The 17478-nt window shown below is 34.7% G+C and overlaps 2 protein-coding genes across 4 annotated transcripts; both read left to right on the forward strand.

Moving 5' to 3' along the window:
* LOC140827090 (metal tolerance protein 4-like) lies at window positions 1-2834 on the forward strand. The gene is made up of 7 exons (XM_073189696.1): window positions 1-473; window positions 701-873; window positions 966-1164; window positions 1263-1441; window positions 1519-1669; window positions 2356-2489; window positions 2591-2834. Exons 1-7 carry the CDS (start codon window positions 269-271, stop codon window positions 2768-2770), a joined length of 1221 nt encoding a protein of 406 aa, XP_073045797.1. The 5' UTR covers window positions 1-268; the 3' UTR covers window positions 2771-2834.
* An 11539-nt stretch (window positions 2835-14373) lies between these two features.
* On the forward strand, window positions 14374-17254 carry LOC140827091 (PHD finger protein ING2-like). 3 transcript variants are annotated; one of them, XM_073189699.1, is made up of 8 exons: window positions 14374-14568; window positions 14756-14844; window positions 14936-15007; window positions 15146-15354; window positions 15757-15820; window positions 16277-16530; window positions 16627-16665; window positions 16986-17254. In XM_073189699.1, exons 2-8 carry the CDS (start codon window positions 14799-14801, stop codon window positions 17088-17090), a joined length of 789 nt encoding a protein of 262 aa, XP_073045800.1. In that variant the 5' UTR covers window positions 14374-14568; window positions 14756-14798; the 3' UTR covers window positions 17091-17254. The 3 variants fall into 3 exon arrangements, with proteins under 3 accessions (XP_073045800.1, XP_073045799.1, XP_073045798.1); XM_073189698.1 differs by having other exon boundaries at window positions 14374-14537; window positions 14738-14844; XM_073189697.1 differs by having other exon boundaries at window positions 14374-14537.
* Window positions 17255-17478: the final 224 nt, after the last annotated feature.

Raw genomic sequence — 17478 nt, forward strand, 5'->3', positions numbered from 1 at the left:
TTTGAATGGGGTAACTTGTAACATTTAAGTTGATATATATTTATTCAATGATGATTATTATAAAATATAAATATATAATAACAAATATTAAGAGGAGCAAAATACATGTTTCGGCGGGTACGTAGAATGGGAAGTTGAATTGATAGTTGTCCAAGATTTTTGCAAGTCGACCTTCTTCTTGTTCACCGGAAATGGGATCCAGTGTGGTCTGAAATCTGAGACCATGTGTAGATAGATACAGCTACTTCAGAATCTGAGGCCTTGATTGATGTATACTATGGATTCGGAGACGCCATTGTTGTCGAGTAAGCAAGAACCCGCAGAAACTTTGTGGAACCATCAGAAAAGCAGGTATTCTATCAACACCCTGAGATGTGATTTCTTGTCCAAATTGCCTGACAAGGTGAAGTCGGGCCTTGATCCTGAATCCCCGTTTCATATTGACTTCTCCAAAACACCCGCCTTAGCTCAAGGTACCCACGCCACGCACGCTTGTATCTTAATTTCTTTCTTTAGATTGATAATCTCGTTTCTTTTTTGGGTTCTTTTGAATTCGTAGAAAAATAAAGGTTCTTTCTTTCTGGAACAATATTGAGCTATGTAGCCGGTAGATTTTCTGCTTAGAAGGAACATATTCATGGTATATTTATTTATTGATCAATTAATCTGTATGGATCTGTATATGTTCTGTGTGTTTCAGGCGAGAGAGAGTACTACGAAAGGCAATTCGCGACCTTGAAGTCCTTCGAGGAAGTTGACTCCCTACATTCATCCAATGCCATCGATGAACGCCTGGAACTTCAAGAACTGGCGGAACACGAAAGGGCGATGAATGTTTCTAATTGGGCCAACGTTTTCCTCCTTGGGTTTAAAGTAATCGATTGATGATGCTAATTGCTTTTGTAATATTTCCTTTTCACCACTGAGTATATGTTATATGATATATTCGACCTTTTTTTTCACAGATTTTTGCTACGGTAAAAAGTGGGTCGTTGGCCATTGAAGCTTCAACACTGGATTCTTTGCTTGATCTTATGGCTGGAGGAATACTTTGGATCACCCACTTGTCAATGAAAAACATCAACATCTACAAATATCCCATTGGGAAATTGAGGGTTCAACCAGTCGGCATTATCATTTTTGCTGCTATAATGGCAACTCTTGGTGGGTATAAACAGAGGTGTTCTTTTAAGCATTTATGGTATTAAATTCTGCAGAGGAACATATGTATCGAGGGTTAACATTTTTTGATAATTTTTCAGGATTTCAGGTGTTAGTGCAGGCTTTAGAACAGCTAATTCAAGATAAGCCTACAGAAAAGATGAGTTCAGATCAACTGATCTGGTTGTATGTCATCATGCTTACTGCTACTGGAGTTAAACTTGTTCTTTGGATTTACTGCAGAAGGTCTAAAAACAATATTGTTAGAGCCTATGCCAAGGTCTACTCTCACACCGATTAATGGTTTTAAGGATGAAAGTTATTTCACTAAATGATTACTATACATGACCATTTTAGGACCATTACTTTGATGTTGTGACAAATGTGGTGGGGTTGATTGCTGCGGTTTTTGGAGATAAGTTTTATTGGTGGATTGATCCTACTGGTGCTATTTTTCTGGCTCTTTACACGATCTTCAATTGGTCAGGAACTGTTCTGGAAAATGCAGGTTTCTGCTTATATATATATATATATATATATATATATATATATATATCACACACCTTGTTCTGTTTGCAGAGGAATAACTTGACCATATTACTGTTACTGTCTTTCCTTCTAACAAGACAAATTCCATTCAAGGTTTTTGGTATTCATGGCAAGTTTCTTGATATACATGGCAGGTTTCCTTCAAGTTTTCGCGGTGCAAATACAGAAGTTTGTTAGAGGCCATTTTTAAAAAAGTTTGAGCTCATGAGAGTTGGACCGATAATAGTTTTTACATTCTAATATGGCATCTTACATATAAGTTTAAGACTTGGAATATTTGCCCAGAATAACATATGAGGCGCATACCTGAATTTTGGTCAGGTATTGAGCTACAGAGACTCGGAAATTACTTATCAAGAGCAACTTGGTTCGATATTTCGAACTTGTGAGCTTTTGGCGCTGGCACTATTGAAACTAGTCTATCCTAAAAGATCGAGCTAATGGAAAATGGTCAATGATAGCTTTATACATTTAACAAGCTTCTTAATGATGCACGTTAAGAATCTCTGCCAAATAAATACAAGGCTGATTGAGTGCCTAGAAAATTCATAACCGGACTTGTACACCAAGGATTTTGGTTCTTGTAAAAATTCTTTAAGCTGCTCACTTTTGGCTACTTCATTATGGTTGGATCATTTTCTGTAGTTTCATTGGTGGGAAAATCAGCTCCTCCTGAAGTGCTGCAGAAACTTACCTATCTTGTTCTGAGACATGATCCTCAAATAAAACGTGTCGACACTGTCCGTGCTTACACCTTCGGTGTTCTTTACTTTGTGGAGGTAAGTTGATCAGTTTGTTCTGTATGGCTTCCTCCGTCAAATATCATAGATGTTAATGTGAAATTACGGCTTTTACTCATATGCATTCGAATGCGGAGCAGGTGGACATTGAGCTTCCAGAGGATCTGCCATTAAAGGAAGCTCATGCGGTCGGAGAATCACTTCAGATAAAGATCGAAGAACTTACCGAAGTCGAAAGGGCTTTTGTCCATTTGGATTACGAATGTGATCATAAGCCTGAACATACAATACTCTGTAAACTCCCAAATAATGATTCCTAACTTGCAATATTTGCACTTCATCTTCCTGGAAACATACAGCGTTATGAAAGTGGGCTGAAATGAACATGCATGTCACCGGGACCGGGATTTTGGTAGCTTTGGGTTGTGCTTTCTCAGCTCTTGCGTATACATCGACAATATATATTTGTTCATCAAAAGATTTTCTTCAGTACTACAACTGATTTCAGGATCCTAGCATGCATGGTCCTTTGAATTGCTGTCATCTTTCCGCGCTGAAATGAACGCAATATTTTACCAAGAAACACTCTCTAAGTTGTTGCCGATGGATGTTAATGTTTATAACATAGTATCAGACCGTGTTGCCCGATTTTATATTGTAAACTTCATGTTTCAGTTGTTTATTTTTTAGCGTGATGCATGTGTATGTTAAATGTTTCACATATGTTGAATTAAGTCTTTGAGAGTTGTATTTATAGACTCGAACAATCTTCATCTCTAAACCTTCTTTGGAGTTGAGTCAGGTCAAAACCTTAATCTTAACATTTATTGTAATTTGTTGGCCGACTATAGCAAAAAAATTGTTAATGGAAGGAACTAAATTATGTTTCTTTAGTCGTGTAGAAGAACAAATAATATGATTGGATATGGAAAAAATGTATGAAAACTTCTTACATCATTTTCATTGTCGATAAACAAATATATTCTAAAATGAACATATAAATAAATCACTATAATCTCAAAATTTTATATTTTAATGAGTATATGTAAATTACATTGAATACATTAGCCATATCACGAAAACATATTCTAGAAATGACTTGATATTATTTATGTTGTAGTGATATGATTATTTAAAATTTATGTTTTTTGGTGTTATGATTATTTAAAAATTCGATAAAAATAAAGAAATAATTTAGTAATTTTAAAATTTGAAAAAAAGTTTACAAAATAATTTTTTATTTTGTGTAATAATTAGAGAAATATTTTTATTATATTTTTTAAAATAAAAATATAATAATTTGTGTAACTTGAAATAACTTTTTTTATACTTTAGAAATTAGACGAGGGCAAAAACTTGTATGAGACGGATCTCACGGGTCGTATTTGTGAGACGGATCTCTTATTTGGGTCACCCATGAAAAAGTATTAATTTTTATGCTAAGAGTATTACTTTTTATTGTGAATATGGGTAGGGTTGACCCGTCTCACGGATTATGACCCGTGAGACGGTCTCACATGAGACTCACTCTTAGACGAGACATAAAAATTAATTATTCTAATTTCTAAAATTTAATAATGATGATGATAGAGTATAGATTATGTCAAATTTCTTGGTCTAGCCTTTTTCTCGGCGGTTATCTCTAAAATACCTAAATTCTCACCCTATGTCCTTTTAATTTTTAATTCATATTTTTAATAATATTTTCTTAATTATAATTATTGTAATAATTTCTTTCTGCATTCCATTTGGATTTTTTGAGTATCATAATATCATAAAGAAGAGTAGGTCTCTTGCGATACGGTCTCACGAATCTCTATCTATGAGACAGGCCAATCCTACCGATATTCACAATAAAAAGTAATACTTTTAACATAAAAATAATACTTTCTCATTGATGATCCAAATAAGAGATCTGTATCACAAGTTTTTGCCCATACAGAAGTAGGTGACTTTGGTCATTCCAGCCCGTTGCAATATTTTAGTATAAATTTAACTTCAAAATAACATAATTTTTTACTAAATATAAAATTATTATCCAACATAGATACTCTAAAATCAACTCTAAAAATAATATTCTTCAGTATTATATTTAAAGCAATTATATTATTTGTCGGGTTAAGTGTACATGAGTGAGAGTAATACTTGGATGAGTGATCTCGTGGGAAGTTCTCATGCATCAAGGTACCGACGTTCCGCCATTTGATCTGGTTGGTTAAGTGGACCGTAAAAGAATGACGCCGATGGTAGGGAAATGGTAAGACTGATATCTAAAGGATGTGAGACAACACTAACAGATAGACACGCACCTCCCAGAACTCATGTGCCTAACAGCCTGACCTATTAGCACCCAATTGGTGTATTTTGCACTGTCACAAGTATAAGAAAATAAAGTTACTTCTTGGCTAACAGCTATAACTTTTGGCCTAGTGATAAGCGCTTGAACCTAACATTTGGTATCAGAGCGAGGTCATGATTTCAAGTTTCCCAAGAAGCATATTTCTATACTTCTGGGGGGTGGGGGGTGGGGGGGTATGTTGTGTTAAGCGTGCATGAGTGAGAGCAGTACTGAGATGAGTGATCTCCTGATAATTTCTCATGCGTCAAGCTGCTGACGTTGTGTCGCTTGATCTGGTTGGATAAATGGGCCGTAAAAAAGAGACACCAGATCTTAATGGGTAATATTATCTCTGCTGGGGACATGACCGACGATAGAGAAAGAGTAAGACTGATCTCTAAGGGATATAAGACAACACTAACAGATAGACACACACTTTTTCGAACCCATGTGCCTAACAGCCCAACCCATTAGCACTCAATTGGTGCACTCTGCGCTACCACAAGTATAAGAAAATAAAGTTGCGTCTTGACTAACAGCTATAATTTTTGGCCTAGTGATAAGCGCTTGATCCTAACATTATTTCACAAATTACTTACTTATATATCAAATTTAAATTTTATTTGTGGCACCCAAATTGGGAGTGCTTGCTTATCCCTTATCCGAAACCCATTTCTTATAGATATTTATACAAAGATTTAATGTCCATTTCGAAATACTGCAGGCAATATACAATTCGTAATAAATGATCATTTAATTTATAGTAACAAAATCATTGATAATCCTCAACTTTTTACGATAATGAAAGCGTTTACAGTTTTCGACTATAGCGCAATGTCTGGTCATAAGACAAGAAGAAGGCAAATTTCGAAAACGTAGCCAAGGAAATTCTATATCAAACTCTTGACAAGATTACGTTTAACAAAATCAAAATGTGCCCCATTTCCAAAGAGATCTGGGAGAAGTTAACTCAGTTGCGTGAAGAAAATGATCAAACCAAAGAAAACAAACTCATAGTAATTGTGCAAAAATTTGAAAACATGAAGATAAAACGAGGAAAATTTTTAAATGATTTTGATGAAAGATTTAACAATGTGGTAATTGAATTAGCTGTCGTTGGCAAGAAATACACTAACATGGAAATTGCTCTAAAAGCCATGAGAGAATTGCCCAGATGTCAAAAACATTGCGATAAGATAATCCAAATATTTGAACACAGTGGAACTACATGATACATTTGCAGATTTGAATGCATACGAGTTTGAACTAAAGACAAGGATTGAAGGAGAATCCTTATCCAATCAGCAAACACCTTATATGCCACCGTTGAACTGTCTAATAAAAGTACTACTGAAAAAAGTAACAATGATACTGTGTCATTGTTTTAAAGAAATCCGAAGATTCACGAAGAAGAATCAAAGTCAGCTTCATAATAAAAATGAGAACTAAAGAAATGTTCATCTGTAATGATACAAATTGTTTTAACCATGGAGCAAAAGAAATTCCAAAGAAGATGATTTAAAGAAACATAAAACATTCAAGAAGTGAGAAAAAAGTTCAAAGAGGACATAAAATCAATGGTTAATTAAGAAAACAATAAAGAATATGCTGATTTAGATTATGAGTCTTCTAACTCAGAAATCCAATCCAGCGAAACTGATTATGAGAAATTCAATGCTTGATGGTCGATGATGATCTGGAAACAACAAAATATGAGGTATTTAACTTTGAATGTGAAGAATTTACACGAAATGATCTTACTAAAACATTGCACGACATGATACTCTTCGAAGTTTTCTTAATCATTAGAAGAAGTCAAAGCTGAAAACAGAAGCCTGATTAACCAAATCAATAAGTTCGATTGTTTACAAAAAGATAATTAGGAAAGTATTAAGGATTAAGTATGTAAGCTGAGAGTGGGGAATGAAGGGACAAATGTAGGTTACCAGATGATACTAAACGAAAAAAAGAGATAGTTTTACTGATAAATAAATGAAATAAATCTTATGTTTATTTAGAGGAAATGCAAGAGTTACAAAAGTAATATGAAGACAGGACTGGTCTCGGCTTCAGTCACTGATAGAACATTTTCTGAAAATAGTAATCAATCGCATCTGGACACATTCAAAGGGAAATATACTAATTTTGTGAGATCCAATATGTTATACAAACATAAAGAACCTGGAATTCAAGTTGAAAAGTCAGTAGACCATATGAATAGTGGTAGACACTTTGGAGTTAGCTATGTTCAACCTAAGAGAAAAGCTCTAATACGATATATGAACATAAAGAACCTGAAATTCAAGTTGAAAAGTCAGTAGATTAGATGAATAGTGGAAGACACTTTGGACTTAGCTATGTTCAACCTAAGAGAAAAGCTCTAATACGATATATGTAATGCCGAGAATTATAGAATTGATAAACCAAGATTATTAATCTTCATTAACGTGAGACTCGGGAGATATGAGAATGCATGACATGCAATGAGGGAAGAAAAGACATGAGAAAATAAGAGTTTTTATTTGAGACAAGACCGCACCCGCGCTCAGGAAAGTACCGCACCCGCGGTGAATGTCCAGTAGGGTACCTAATTTTGACATTTCGATACCGCACCCGCTGTGCAAGAGGGACCGCACCTGCGGTAGTGACACCGCACCCGCGATCTTGTATGTAGCGCACACGGTCGAAGATTTTAGAAAATGATAAAGCTGCCGAAGCTTGAGTGCACCCGCGCTGCTGAACACACCGCACTCGCGGTCATGCGTGTAGCTTGAAAAATGATGCCGCGTTTTATGATGTGCATGCAGTATATATATAGTTGAATGGCACGTTTTATTCCTCAGAAAACTCAGAATAAGGTCAAAGTGTTGGAGAAGATTTCCTTACGCCTTGTGATTTTGAAAGATCCGTCCATCAGAATTCAAATCCGACTGCAGTTCTGAGTTCCTTTTGCTACGGGCTACACAAGGACGTAAGTTTTGTTACGTTTTGAGGTAGTTTTGAAAATATGATGTTGCTAGAATCGAATATGATTCAGATATAGTGTTTCTACTACCGTAGACATTGTAGAATTGAAGTCAGATTAAAAAACAGACTGTTTATGTAATTGTTATGATTTTTAAAAGATATTGACGGAGATTCGATATCATATTTGTGTTATCACTGAGATTGTGAGTTATATCAGTATTGATTATGAGTTCTAGTATTATATCTGTAATGTTGAGATTGACGGGGTTATTCAGATTTTATTGTTATGCCATCGAAACATCAGCAGACTGACATCTGATCAGATTTGATATTGATTGAGATTTCATTGTTATGTCATTGATATTGATATGCTGTCAAGACATCAGTTGAGTTAGATTGATTAGATTCAGATATGATTTTGATTGTATTGCGATGTCGATGATATAAATTGAATTGTATCTTGTTCAGATATTGATCAGATTTTGTACTGAGTTGAGTATTGATCAGAACAGATTGTGAGTTGAGTTATTAACTGATACAGTGTATTCGATATTGTCATTTCAGATTTGATATGGACAGATTTGACTTCGATACTTCGTCTTCGTTAGACCAGGACGATAAAGGTATAAATCAATGTGGTACTGGGAGATCGACTTGAGTCAGCTTAGACTTGAGTTTCCCTAAATCACATACTTTACTTTATTGCATTGATATTGCATTGATTTGATTGATATACTTGTTCTCTTGATTTATAGATAGCAGGTATCAGACGAGTAATCTTGTGACAGAAGTACCTGATAGTGGTGGAATCGCCACGGGCACATTGCACGATGTCTCAAGATGGGATATTAGTGGTAGAGCTACAGTCCATGACGGATTGGTCAGGACACCGGATGTTGGTTATATTGAGTAATTAGAATTGAAATTCTTCTATTACGGAATTCGATATAGGAACACCATATTTGGTTATATCGAGTAATAGGATCAGAGTTCCTTCTATTACGGAATTCGATATAGGAACACCACATTTGGAAACCGGGATCCCTAGACTAGGATTGAGTCTAGTCTGAATTGTAGATTTGTAATTATGTTTCAGATTTTGATACATATTACTGTTACCTGATTACATGCTTTATATTTGTTTATATGATAGCATGTTTCGTTGATTTATACTGGGATTTATTCTCACCGGAGTTATCCGGTTGTTGTCTTGTCTGTATGTGTACATGACAACAGGTGAGACATGATCAGGGTCCAGGAGATGAGGAGAGATCGTGATTAGAGTGGAGGCTCCGGACTTGGATTATGATGTATAATAGGGTTATAACACTCGACATTAGTTGTTAAACCTTAGTTTAGTTGAATGCATGCAGTACATGACTTGTATTGTATTTTATACTGATATGTATATAAGTTTGATTTCACTACGTTCCGCATTTTTAAAAAAAATAAAATTTTAGACCCTATTTTATAATTGATTAATTAGTCCCAAAAATGATTAAGAATTTGATTAGCGTCCGAGTCCCCACAATATATGAACATAAAGAACCTGAAATTCAAGTTGAAAAGTCAGTAGATTAGATGAATAGTGGAAGACACTTTGGACTTAGCTATGTTCAACCTAAGAGAAAAGCTTTTCAGCAGACTAGACCTAGCAAAGTATGTCTCAACAAAGTATGTATCAGTGTAGGGTAAACATCATCGATTCTAGAATATCCAACCAGTTCAAAAGACGATTTCTCCATATTTACCCGTGCAATTTTACTCGGTATGAAGTATCAAACAAGTTCTCAACTGATTAAGTTTGAGAAAGTGCTCAAAATGAGAAATCTTTTATGATTAACAAAATTCAAAATGACCGTAGTACTGAATTTACTAACAAAACTCATGAGATCTATTTAGATGCGAATGTTGAACCAGACATAAATACTCAACAACAAGAACTCGTAAAATAAATTGTGTGATGAAAGAAGAAACAAGACTATAAAAGAAACTACAAGAACAATGCTAGCTGATTCAAATATTTATCAATGTTTCTAGGTAGAAACAGTAAACACTGCATGCTATACTTAAAACAGAACAATGGTAAACAAAAGAGCCGGTAAAACTCCATATGAAATTTGGAATAATGTGAAACCTGATATTTCTTACTTTAATGTATTTGGATATAAATATTTATCCATAATAATGAGAAAACTCATATATCTGCTTTTGATGTCAAGTCCAATGTTGGTCTGTTTCAGGGATATTCTGCAGTTATTAAAGAATTTAGAGTATTTAATAACAGAACACTAAATGTGGAAAAACAATTCGTGTAGTTTTGATAATCAGTTGATATTCCAAACAATATAACTTACATGATTTTAGTAATAGAATGAAAATCACACTACAACAAAAATGGCTTTCCGCAGCGCGCATATGGGCTTTCCACAGCGCGCATTGCACGCTGCAAAGTTACAAGCTGTTAAAAGTTTAAGATTATCCAAAGCGTGCAATGCCCTCTGTTCATACTATTATCAACGACGTGCAAATAACGCTGTTAATACAACTTTCCACAGCGTTCATGCGTACACCGTTAATAGTCATAAAAAAACAAAGTATTAGCGACGGTTTTGGATAAAACCGTCGCCTCTTAGCGACGGTTAAGAAAAGAAACGCCCGCTAATATAGCAACGGTCTTAAAATAAAGCGACGGTTTAAAATTTCGCGACAGTTCTAAAAGCCGTCGCTAAATTTTGCGTAAATATAAAAAAAAATTTTACTTTTATAATTTAATAAATTTTAATAAAAAATACAATTAAAAAATTAACCAAAAATTGAAACAAAAACATGTATCTAAATCGAAACTAAAATCATATAAACATAGAAAAATTTTATGTGTTGTTTAATGGTGTGAAGTACAATGGAACGGAAATCGGGTTTAAATAGATAATTTGTGCTTTGTTGCGACGGTTTATTACTAAACCGTCGCCGATGTTTGTCATATAGCGACGGTTATTTTTTAACTGTCGCGGATGTTAAATCGGCGACGGTTTTAGATATACCGTCGCTAAATGTGGTGCCGATGTATGTCATATAGCGACGGTTATTATTTAATCGTCGCGAAAGTAAAATCGGCGACAGTTTGAAATAAGCCGTCGCTAAATGTGGCCTTAACTCATTTTTCGCAGCCGTCGCCCATGTCAATCGGAAAATGTGGCCTTAAATCGAAATTAGAACTCATTTTCGGCAGCGTGCTAATAATATGCAAGCCGTGAATAATACTATTAACGGCGTGTGCTTAATGTACGCCGTTAATGTCTGAACACGATTTTTTTTAAAAAAAATGATTTATTTTTAACAGCACCCATAAACTTGTACGTCGTTAATAATACTATGAACGTCGTGCGTTTATTGTGCGCTGTCATTTATACAATTTATTAACAGCGCACAAATGCATGCTGCAAATATTACTATCCGCAGCGTGCGTTTAATGCACGCCGTCCATAGTAATATCCGCAGCGTGCTTTTAATGCATGCTGTTAATAGTATCAAATTACTATCCGCAGCGTGCTTTATATGCACGCCGTCCATAGTACTATCCGCAGTGTGCTTTTACCGCACGCCGTTAATAGTATCAAGTGCAACACTATTAACGGCGCACAGGTGGGTGCACGCCGTGAAAAGTAGAATTCGCAGCGTGCTTTTAATGCACGCTGTTGATGACGTGCTGCGGAAAGTCGTTTTTCTTGTAGTGTCATTCATTTAGACCTACATGACAATGATGATAATGTAACTAAGCCAAAAGATCTATTCAATCTCCTGAACCAGAAGTTTTTGATCTGGAACTAGTAGAGCAGATCAGCAGAGATCAAAACAACGAGGAAGAAAACAACATTGATCAAGAACCCCTTCTTGAAGTTCCAATACATAATGATGATCATCTGCAATCAAAGAAGGATATTTTTTATCCTTCTCTCAGGTGGAGTAAAACTCATCATCCTTATCTGGTAATAGGTAATCCTTCATCTCATTTTATAGCTAGAAGGAAAATGATAAATGAATATATGTCTACTGCTTTCATATCTAAACTTGAACCTAATAAGATAGATAAAGCCCTTGTTGATATTAGTTGGATAAAAGCTATGTAGGAAGAACTAAATAAGTTTGAAAGAAACAAACTATGGAACTTCACACCTAAACCCAGTCATCAATCTTTTATATGAGCCATATGGTTTTAAAAAATAATTAAATAAAGGTTGACTTGTAATAAGAAATAAGGTAAAATTAGTAGTATAATGATTTAGAGAAGATGAAGGAATAGACTTTGATGAAACATTTTCTCGTATTGTTGTTAGACTAAAAGTAATTAGAATATTTCTTGTTTATGCTGCTTTTAAGAAATTTAAGATATATCAAATGGATGTTAAAATGTCTTCTTGAATGAATTATTGCAAGAAGAATTTTATGTTGAAAAACTTCCAGGATTTATTGATCACACACTGACTAATCATGTATTCAAGTTGAACAAAGAATTGTATAGATTGAAGCAAGAACCTAGATCATGGTATGATATTTTATCTTAGTTCTTAATTAATCATGAATTTACTATAGGTTTTGTGGATAAGACTTTGTTTAAATTTGTGAAAATCTTGTGCAAATTTATGTGGATGATATCACTTTTGGAAATATTGACCATCGATTGTGTGAGAAATTTGTCAATTTGATGTAAAATAAATTTGAGATAAGCATGATTAAATAGTTAATATTCTTCTTAAGATTGCAAGTTAAGAAAAATGAATTTGGAATCTTAATAAATCAATTGAAATATACAAAAGAATTGATGAAAAAATTTGACAAGGAAACATGTTCTACTATATCAACTCCCATGAATTCATCAATTAAATTACAAAGATTAAAGAGGAATTTCAGTAAAGATAACCATGTTTCGAGGACTAATAGGTTCACTGCTATATCTAACTGTCAGTAGACTTGTTATCATGTTTGTTGTTGTATCTATGCAAGATTTCAATTTGGCCCTAAGCAATCACATTATCTTACTACAAAATGTATATTGAATATCTGAAAGGAACTCAAAATGTTGTCTTATGGTATCCCAAATATTCAACATTTAATTAATTGGATATTCAGATGCTAACTATGCAAAGTGTAATCTTGACATGAAAGTATAAGTGGTTCTTGTCAATTTCTTGGTGACAATTGATATCATGGTTTAGTAAGAAACAGAATCGCATAGCTACATCAACAGTAGAAACTGAATATTTGGTTACTGGAAGTTCTTGTTCTCAGCTTCTATGGATTCAACAAAAACTAAGAAATTACAACATATATGACTCTTAATCACCTATATTTTGTGACAACACAATTGAAATTGCGATCACATACAATGTTTCATTCAAGAACAAAGCCCATTAATATAAGACATCATTTAATCAGAGATAATGTTATGAAAAAAGATATCATACTGGAATAAATGTCTACTGAAAAACAAATATCTTCACCAAACCGTTACCCAAGAATAATTTTTTTTGCATTTTTGTAATATTTTAGTATTAATCGATTTTTCTTAATTATTCTTAAGTTATTCATGTCTTTAGGGGAAATCATTTGACATTGTTAAACATTAATTCACAATTACATTGATAAAACAGAACATTCCGGTGAATTTAGGTCTTTGTTGGTCTTCAACACTTCTCTGTTCAGCAGCCATTATCATATAGTGTAAACAAATTGATTCAAATATAATTATTAACCTTTAAAGACAATCAAATATTACTCTTTTTATTAAATCCCTTAAATTTATCAGATTGGTTGCTTAACGGAAAGTTAATTTTAAAAAGTTTGAAAATAACCACAAACATGTTGACACATCTCTTTGTGTTGGTCTTTTCCGGCTCTACATGTACTATTTCACCGCCTCATTCACCTCGACTGATTTTCTCAGCAACTTTTCATATTCTTGCATCATAATTCTCTTGGAAATCTTCAACCTTGAACATTCGTACTTTGATCCAATTTCACACTTTGTGCAGAAACAATGGAGGTATACAAGATGAACACTAAATAACTCAACTTCAAGTCTGACGTTTACAGTCTTATCTGCTTTCCACACGAGATTTAGCATATCCACTTTGGATGACGTTGTGAGTTCAATTGTCCAAGTGGCCCTTACGCCTGATGAAGAAATCGTTGATCCTCAGCAAGCTCATGTTTCGGAATAATCAGCACCAGCTCCTCCTCCAGAAATTCATTTGCACACTCCAATTCTTGAGCTTGGTTTATTCTCTTATGCTCAACAACAAGAAATGCACGAAATGAAAGATCATCCATCTTCTCCCCTCCAAATGAACCACAAGAAATTGCAGGTTCTGATGCTACTGCTGAGGAAAAATATGTTCAGAGAACCTCTCCTGTTCAAGCAGAAGAGTCATCAAGAACTTTCTGAAATGTCAGATAATGTGCAAAATGACTAGACAAACTTTCAAATCTTGAAGAAACTTATTATTTTTTTTTTTTTTAAACAGATTAATTTTTTTAATCATTTTCTTGAAGAAGGGTATTTGAGTCCTTTTAAGAAAGTAAATAAATAATTTTTAATACATTACAAGGCATCGGGGTTAAAGAATAATTTTACTAAAATCCCAAATTAATTTTGGTACATGCGTTCTCGCTCTAGCTTCCGAGCCCTAGAAATCAATCGTCTCTCCGAATATTCTGCCACTCCGGCAGTCGATTCCTCGTCCACCTCCATGCGAAAGCCTCAAATTTCGAAGCCCGAAGTGGTAGATATATCAATCTTGGATTCATTTTGAAGTTTATATGCTTGAGAATAATTGTCTTATTTTTTATTATACGTTGCTGTAATTTTCAAATAATAAAAGTCCCAGCTTTATGGTAAGTGAAGCTTAAAACATGTGTAGCTCAATTGCCATCTGGGAAGTTTAAAATTTGGTCAATTTCTATATTTTTCTACCTCATTCAGTGTGCTGTTAAACTGCAGAGGAAGTGGATTGGTTAGCGAGCGAAACGATCTTTTTTAAGAGATGGCTATTGCGAGGACAGGGGTTTTTGTGGACGACTATGTAGAATGTGAGCTTTTCATTTCTATATAATCGCAGTGTTGGTTAAATTTTAGAGTGTGATGTTTATTATTTGTTGTTTCTTGGGTATTTAATGAAAGATTCTAGCACACTTCCGGGGGAGTTGCAGAGACTTCTTAACACCATTCGAGAGCTTGATGAACGCTCCCAAGGTTTAGCTGCTATTATTTGATGTAGTATATGTTAGTGTTTGTTTCTTTTGCATGATCGATTGCTAATGTTGTTGTACTAAAGCTATTGATATGAAAAATGACTAACATTGTCTCTGTATCTGAGTGTTCTCAATTAAGCTATGATAACTCACACGAGGCAACAAACCAAGTACTCTCTGGGGTTGGCATCTCAGGTGAACTCTATGTGGAGGAAAAACAAGGAGGTGGAAGAGGATGATGAGGATAAGATTTTTGAAAAGCTTCGAAAGGAGATTGAGGTGAACCAGGACAATGCCCTTAGCCTTTGCACTGAGAAGGTTTTACTGGCTCGACAAGCTCATGACCTTGTAAACCCTTCTATATATATTTTCCATTGTTGCATTGATTACTAGTTTCGCGCGGAATGTTTCTTTTCCATTTATTTTGTTTATTTTCTGCGTTCAATGTTTTAATTGACTTGCAAAGTAGTAGTGTCAGTGTTTGGTGTTTAACTGCATTTTTCGGTCACCACTGCTTGCTCAGTGTAATACCTTTCAACAAGCTTCGGCTCCTTTTGTCACTTCTATATGTGTTTTCTCTCTTTATCTTGTTCCCATGTTTGGAGACTGGAAAAAGGTACGCTTTTCGTTGGCTTCTTGTTTCTAGGTTTTGGGTGGTGAATTAAGGAAGAATTCAGCCTGCTATCTGTTGTGGCCATGTCTATATACTAGGGAAGGTGATAATATTTATTTTTTGCGACTTTCCAACAGATTGACAGTCACATAAGACGTCTTGATGAGGATCTGAACAACTTTGCGGAAGATCTGAAACAAGGTACTCCTAGGGATTTTGATATAGTGTGTTCTAGTTTGGAAAACAGCTAGATAGGTATTTTTTTAGTAAATTTAGTCGGGGCCCTGTGGCTTGTAAAAGTTTGACAAGTTCTTTATTGTGGATTTCCAAGATCACATGATATTCTTTGTTGTGGATTTCTGAGTTTGACAAGTTCTTTGTTGTGGATTTTAACATAGTGTATTGCTTTGAAAACAACTAGATATTACTTTTCTACTACAAGGTCTAGGAAGTTTTCATTCTGAATGGTACTTAGTACCCAACGGTAATGCCAGCCCTTTATGGACCGACAAATTGTGTGAGCTTATGTCTATGCGTGTGTAGTTTCTAAGCCCAACAAGGTGGGTGTGAGCTAGTTAGCCAACATGCCTGTTTCTAGCATAGCTTGCCAAAATGATTATAATTGATGATGGATCATGTCCATAATAATTTTTGCAGAAGGTAAAATAGCACCAGATGAATTGGCTGTGCTTCCTCCATTACCTTTAGTTCCTAAAAACGAAAAGCGTAGGTTCTACGGAACTCCTCAATCAAAAAGGATTGATTACAGGGATAAGGATTGGGACAGGGAGCGCAATAGAGGTTTGGATCTCATGCCGCCTCCTGGCAGCCTTAAGAAAGAATTTGCTTCTGTGGTTGAGCTAGATCAACCCATTGATCCAAATGAACCTACTTACTGTGTTTGTCATCAGGTCCTGACTTCCGTATCCCCGATTTCTAGTTTGAGTCCACTGCTTCAGAATTAACACAATGTTGTATGAAGCACTACTGAAATACTTGTTGTGCAGGTTTCTTTTGGTGACATGATTGCTTGTGACAATGAAAATGTAAGTTTATTTTCCCTTCTTTTTCTCCTCTTTTCCCTGAACTTTTTCAAAAATAGTCTTTTTCTTTCCTGTTTGGACCATTTAGTCTTATTAGAAATGGGACCAATAATTCTTGAATGCCTGTTAGAAGAGGTTGGCAGCTTCCATGAATCGTTGCTACATTACTGAAATATATTCTTTTGGAGTAATGTACTCAAGGCATGGTTTAAATATATTGAACGAAGGGTGGGAATAATTTGGGTGTAAATATTTGCGATTACTTGTTAAAATTGAAATGGACTTTCATGGGTACATTTTTCACTCTTGGGTTTTGTTGACAGTGCCAAGGGGGTGAATGGTTTCATTATGCCTGCGTTGGCCTCACACCAGAGACGAGGTTTAAAGGAAAGTGGTTCTGCCCGACCTGCAGGCTATTACCACACTGAAGCTATTTCATTGTTAACTGCCGTTTGCTGTTGGCATAAACGGATTGTCTTCCTCGTAAAAAATTGTTGATAGAAAGGTTTTATTTTCTCTTTACAAAAACTCATTCTAATAGCTGTATACCAAGAAGATCAATTTCTTGAAATCTAGTATTTTTTCCCCAAAATTTCTTTGAAGAACTTGATTTTCAGACCAATACATTTATACATGCCCAAACCACAGAATTCTTCTAGGATTATTTATTCGTGAAAAATGCCATTACTGTTCAAACCTTGTATAAATTGAACCAAAATTTTTCGTTGTTAACACCATTTATACAGAATCAACATAATTTCTCCCTGTATCAGTCAATTTGATCAGATTTCTAACAAATAAATTTTAGAATCGAAT

The sequence above is a fragment of the Primulina eburnea genome, chromosome 3, assembly GCF_022965805.1.
Source record: "Primulina eburnea isolate SZY01 chromosome 3, ASM2296580v1, whole genome shotgun sequence".
NCBI lineage: Eukaryota > Viridiplantae > Streptophyta > Magnoliopsida > Lamiales > Gesneriaceae > Primulina > Primulina eburnea.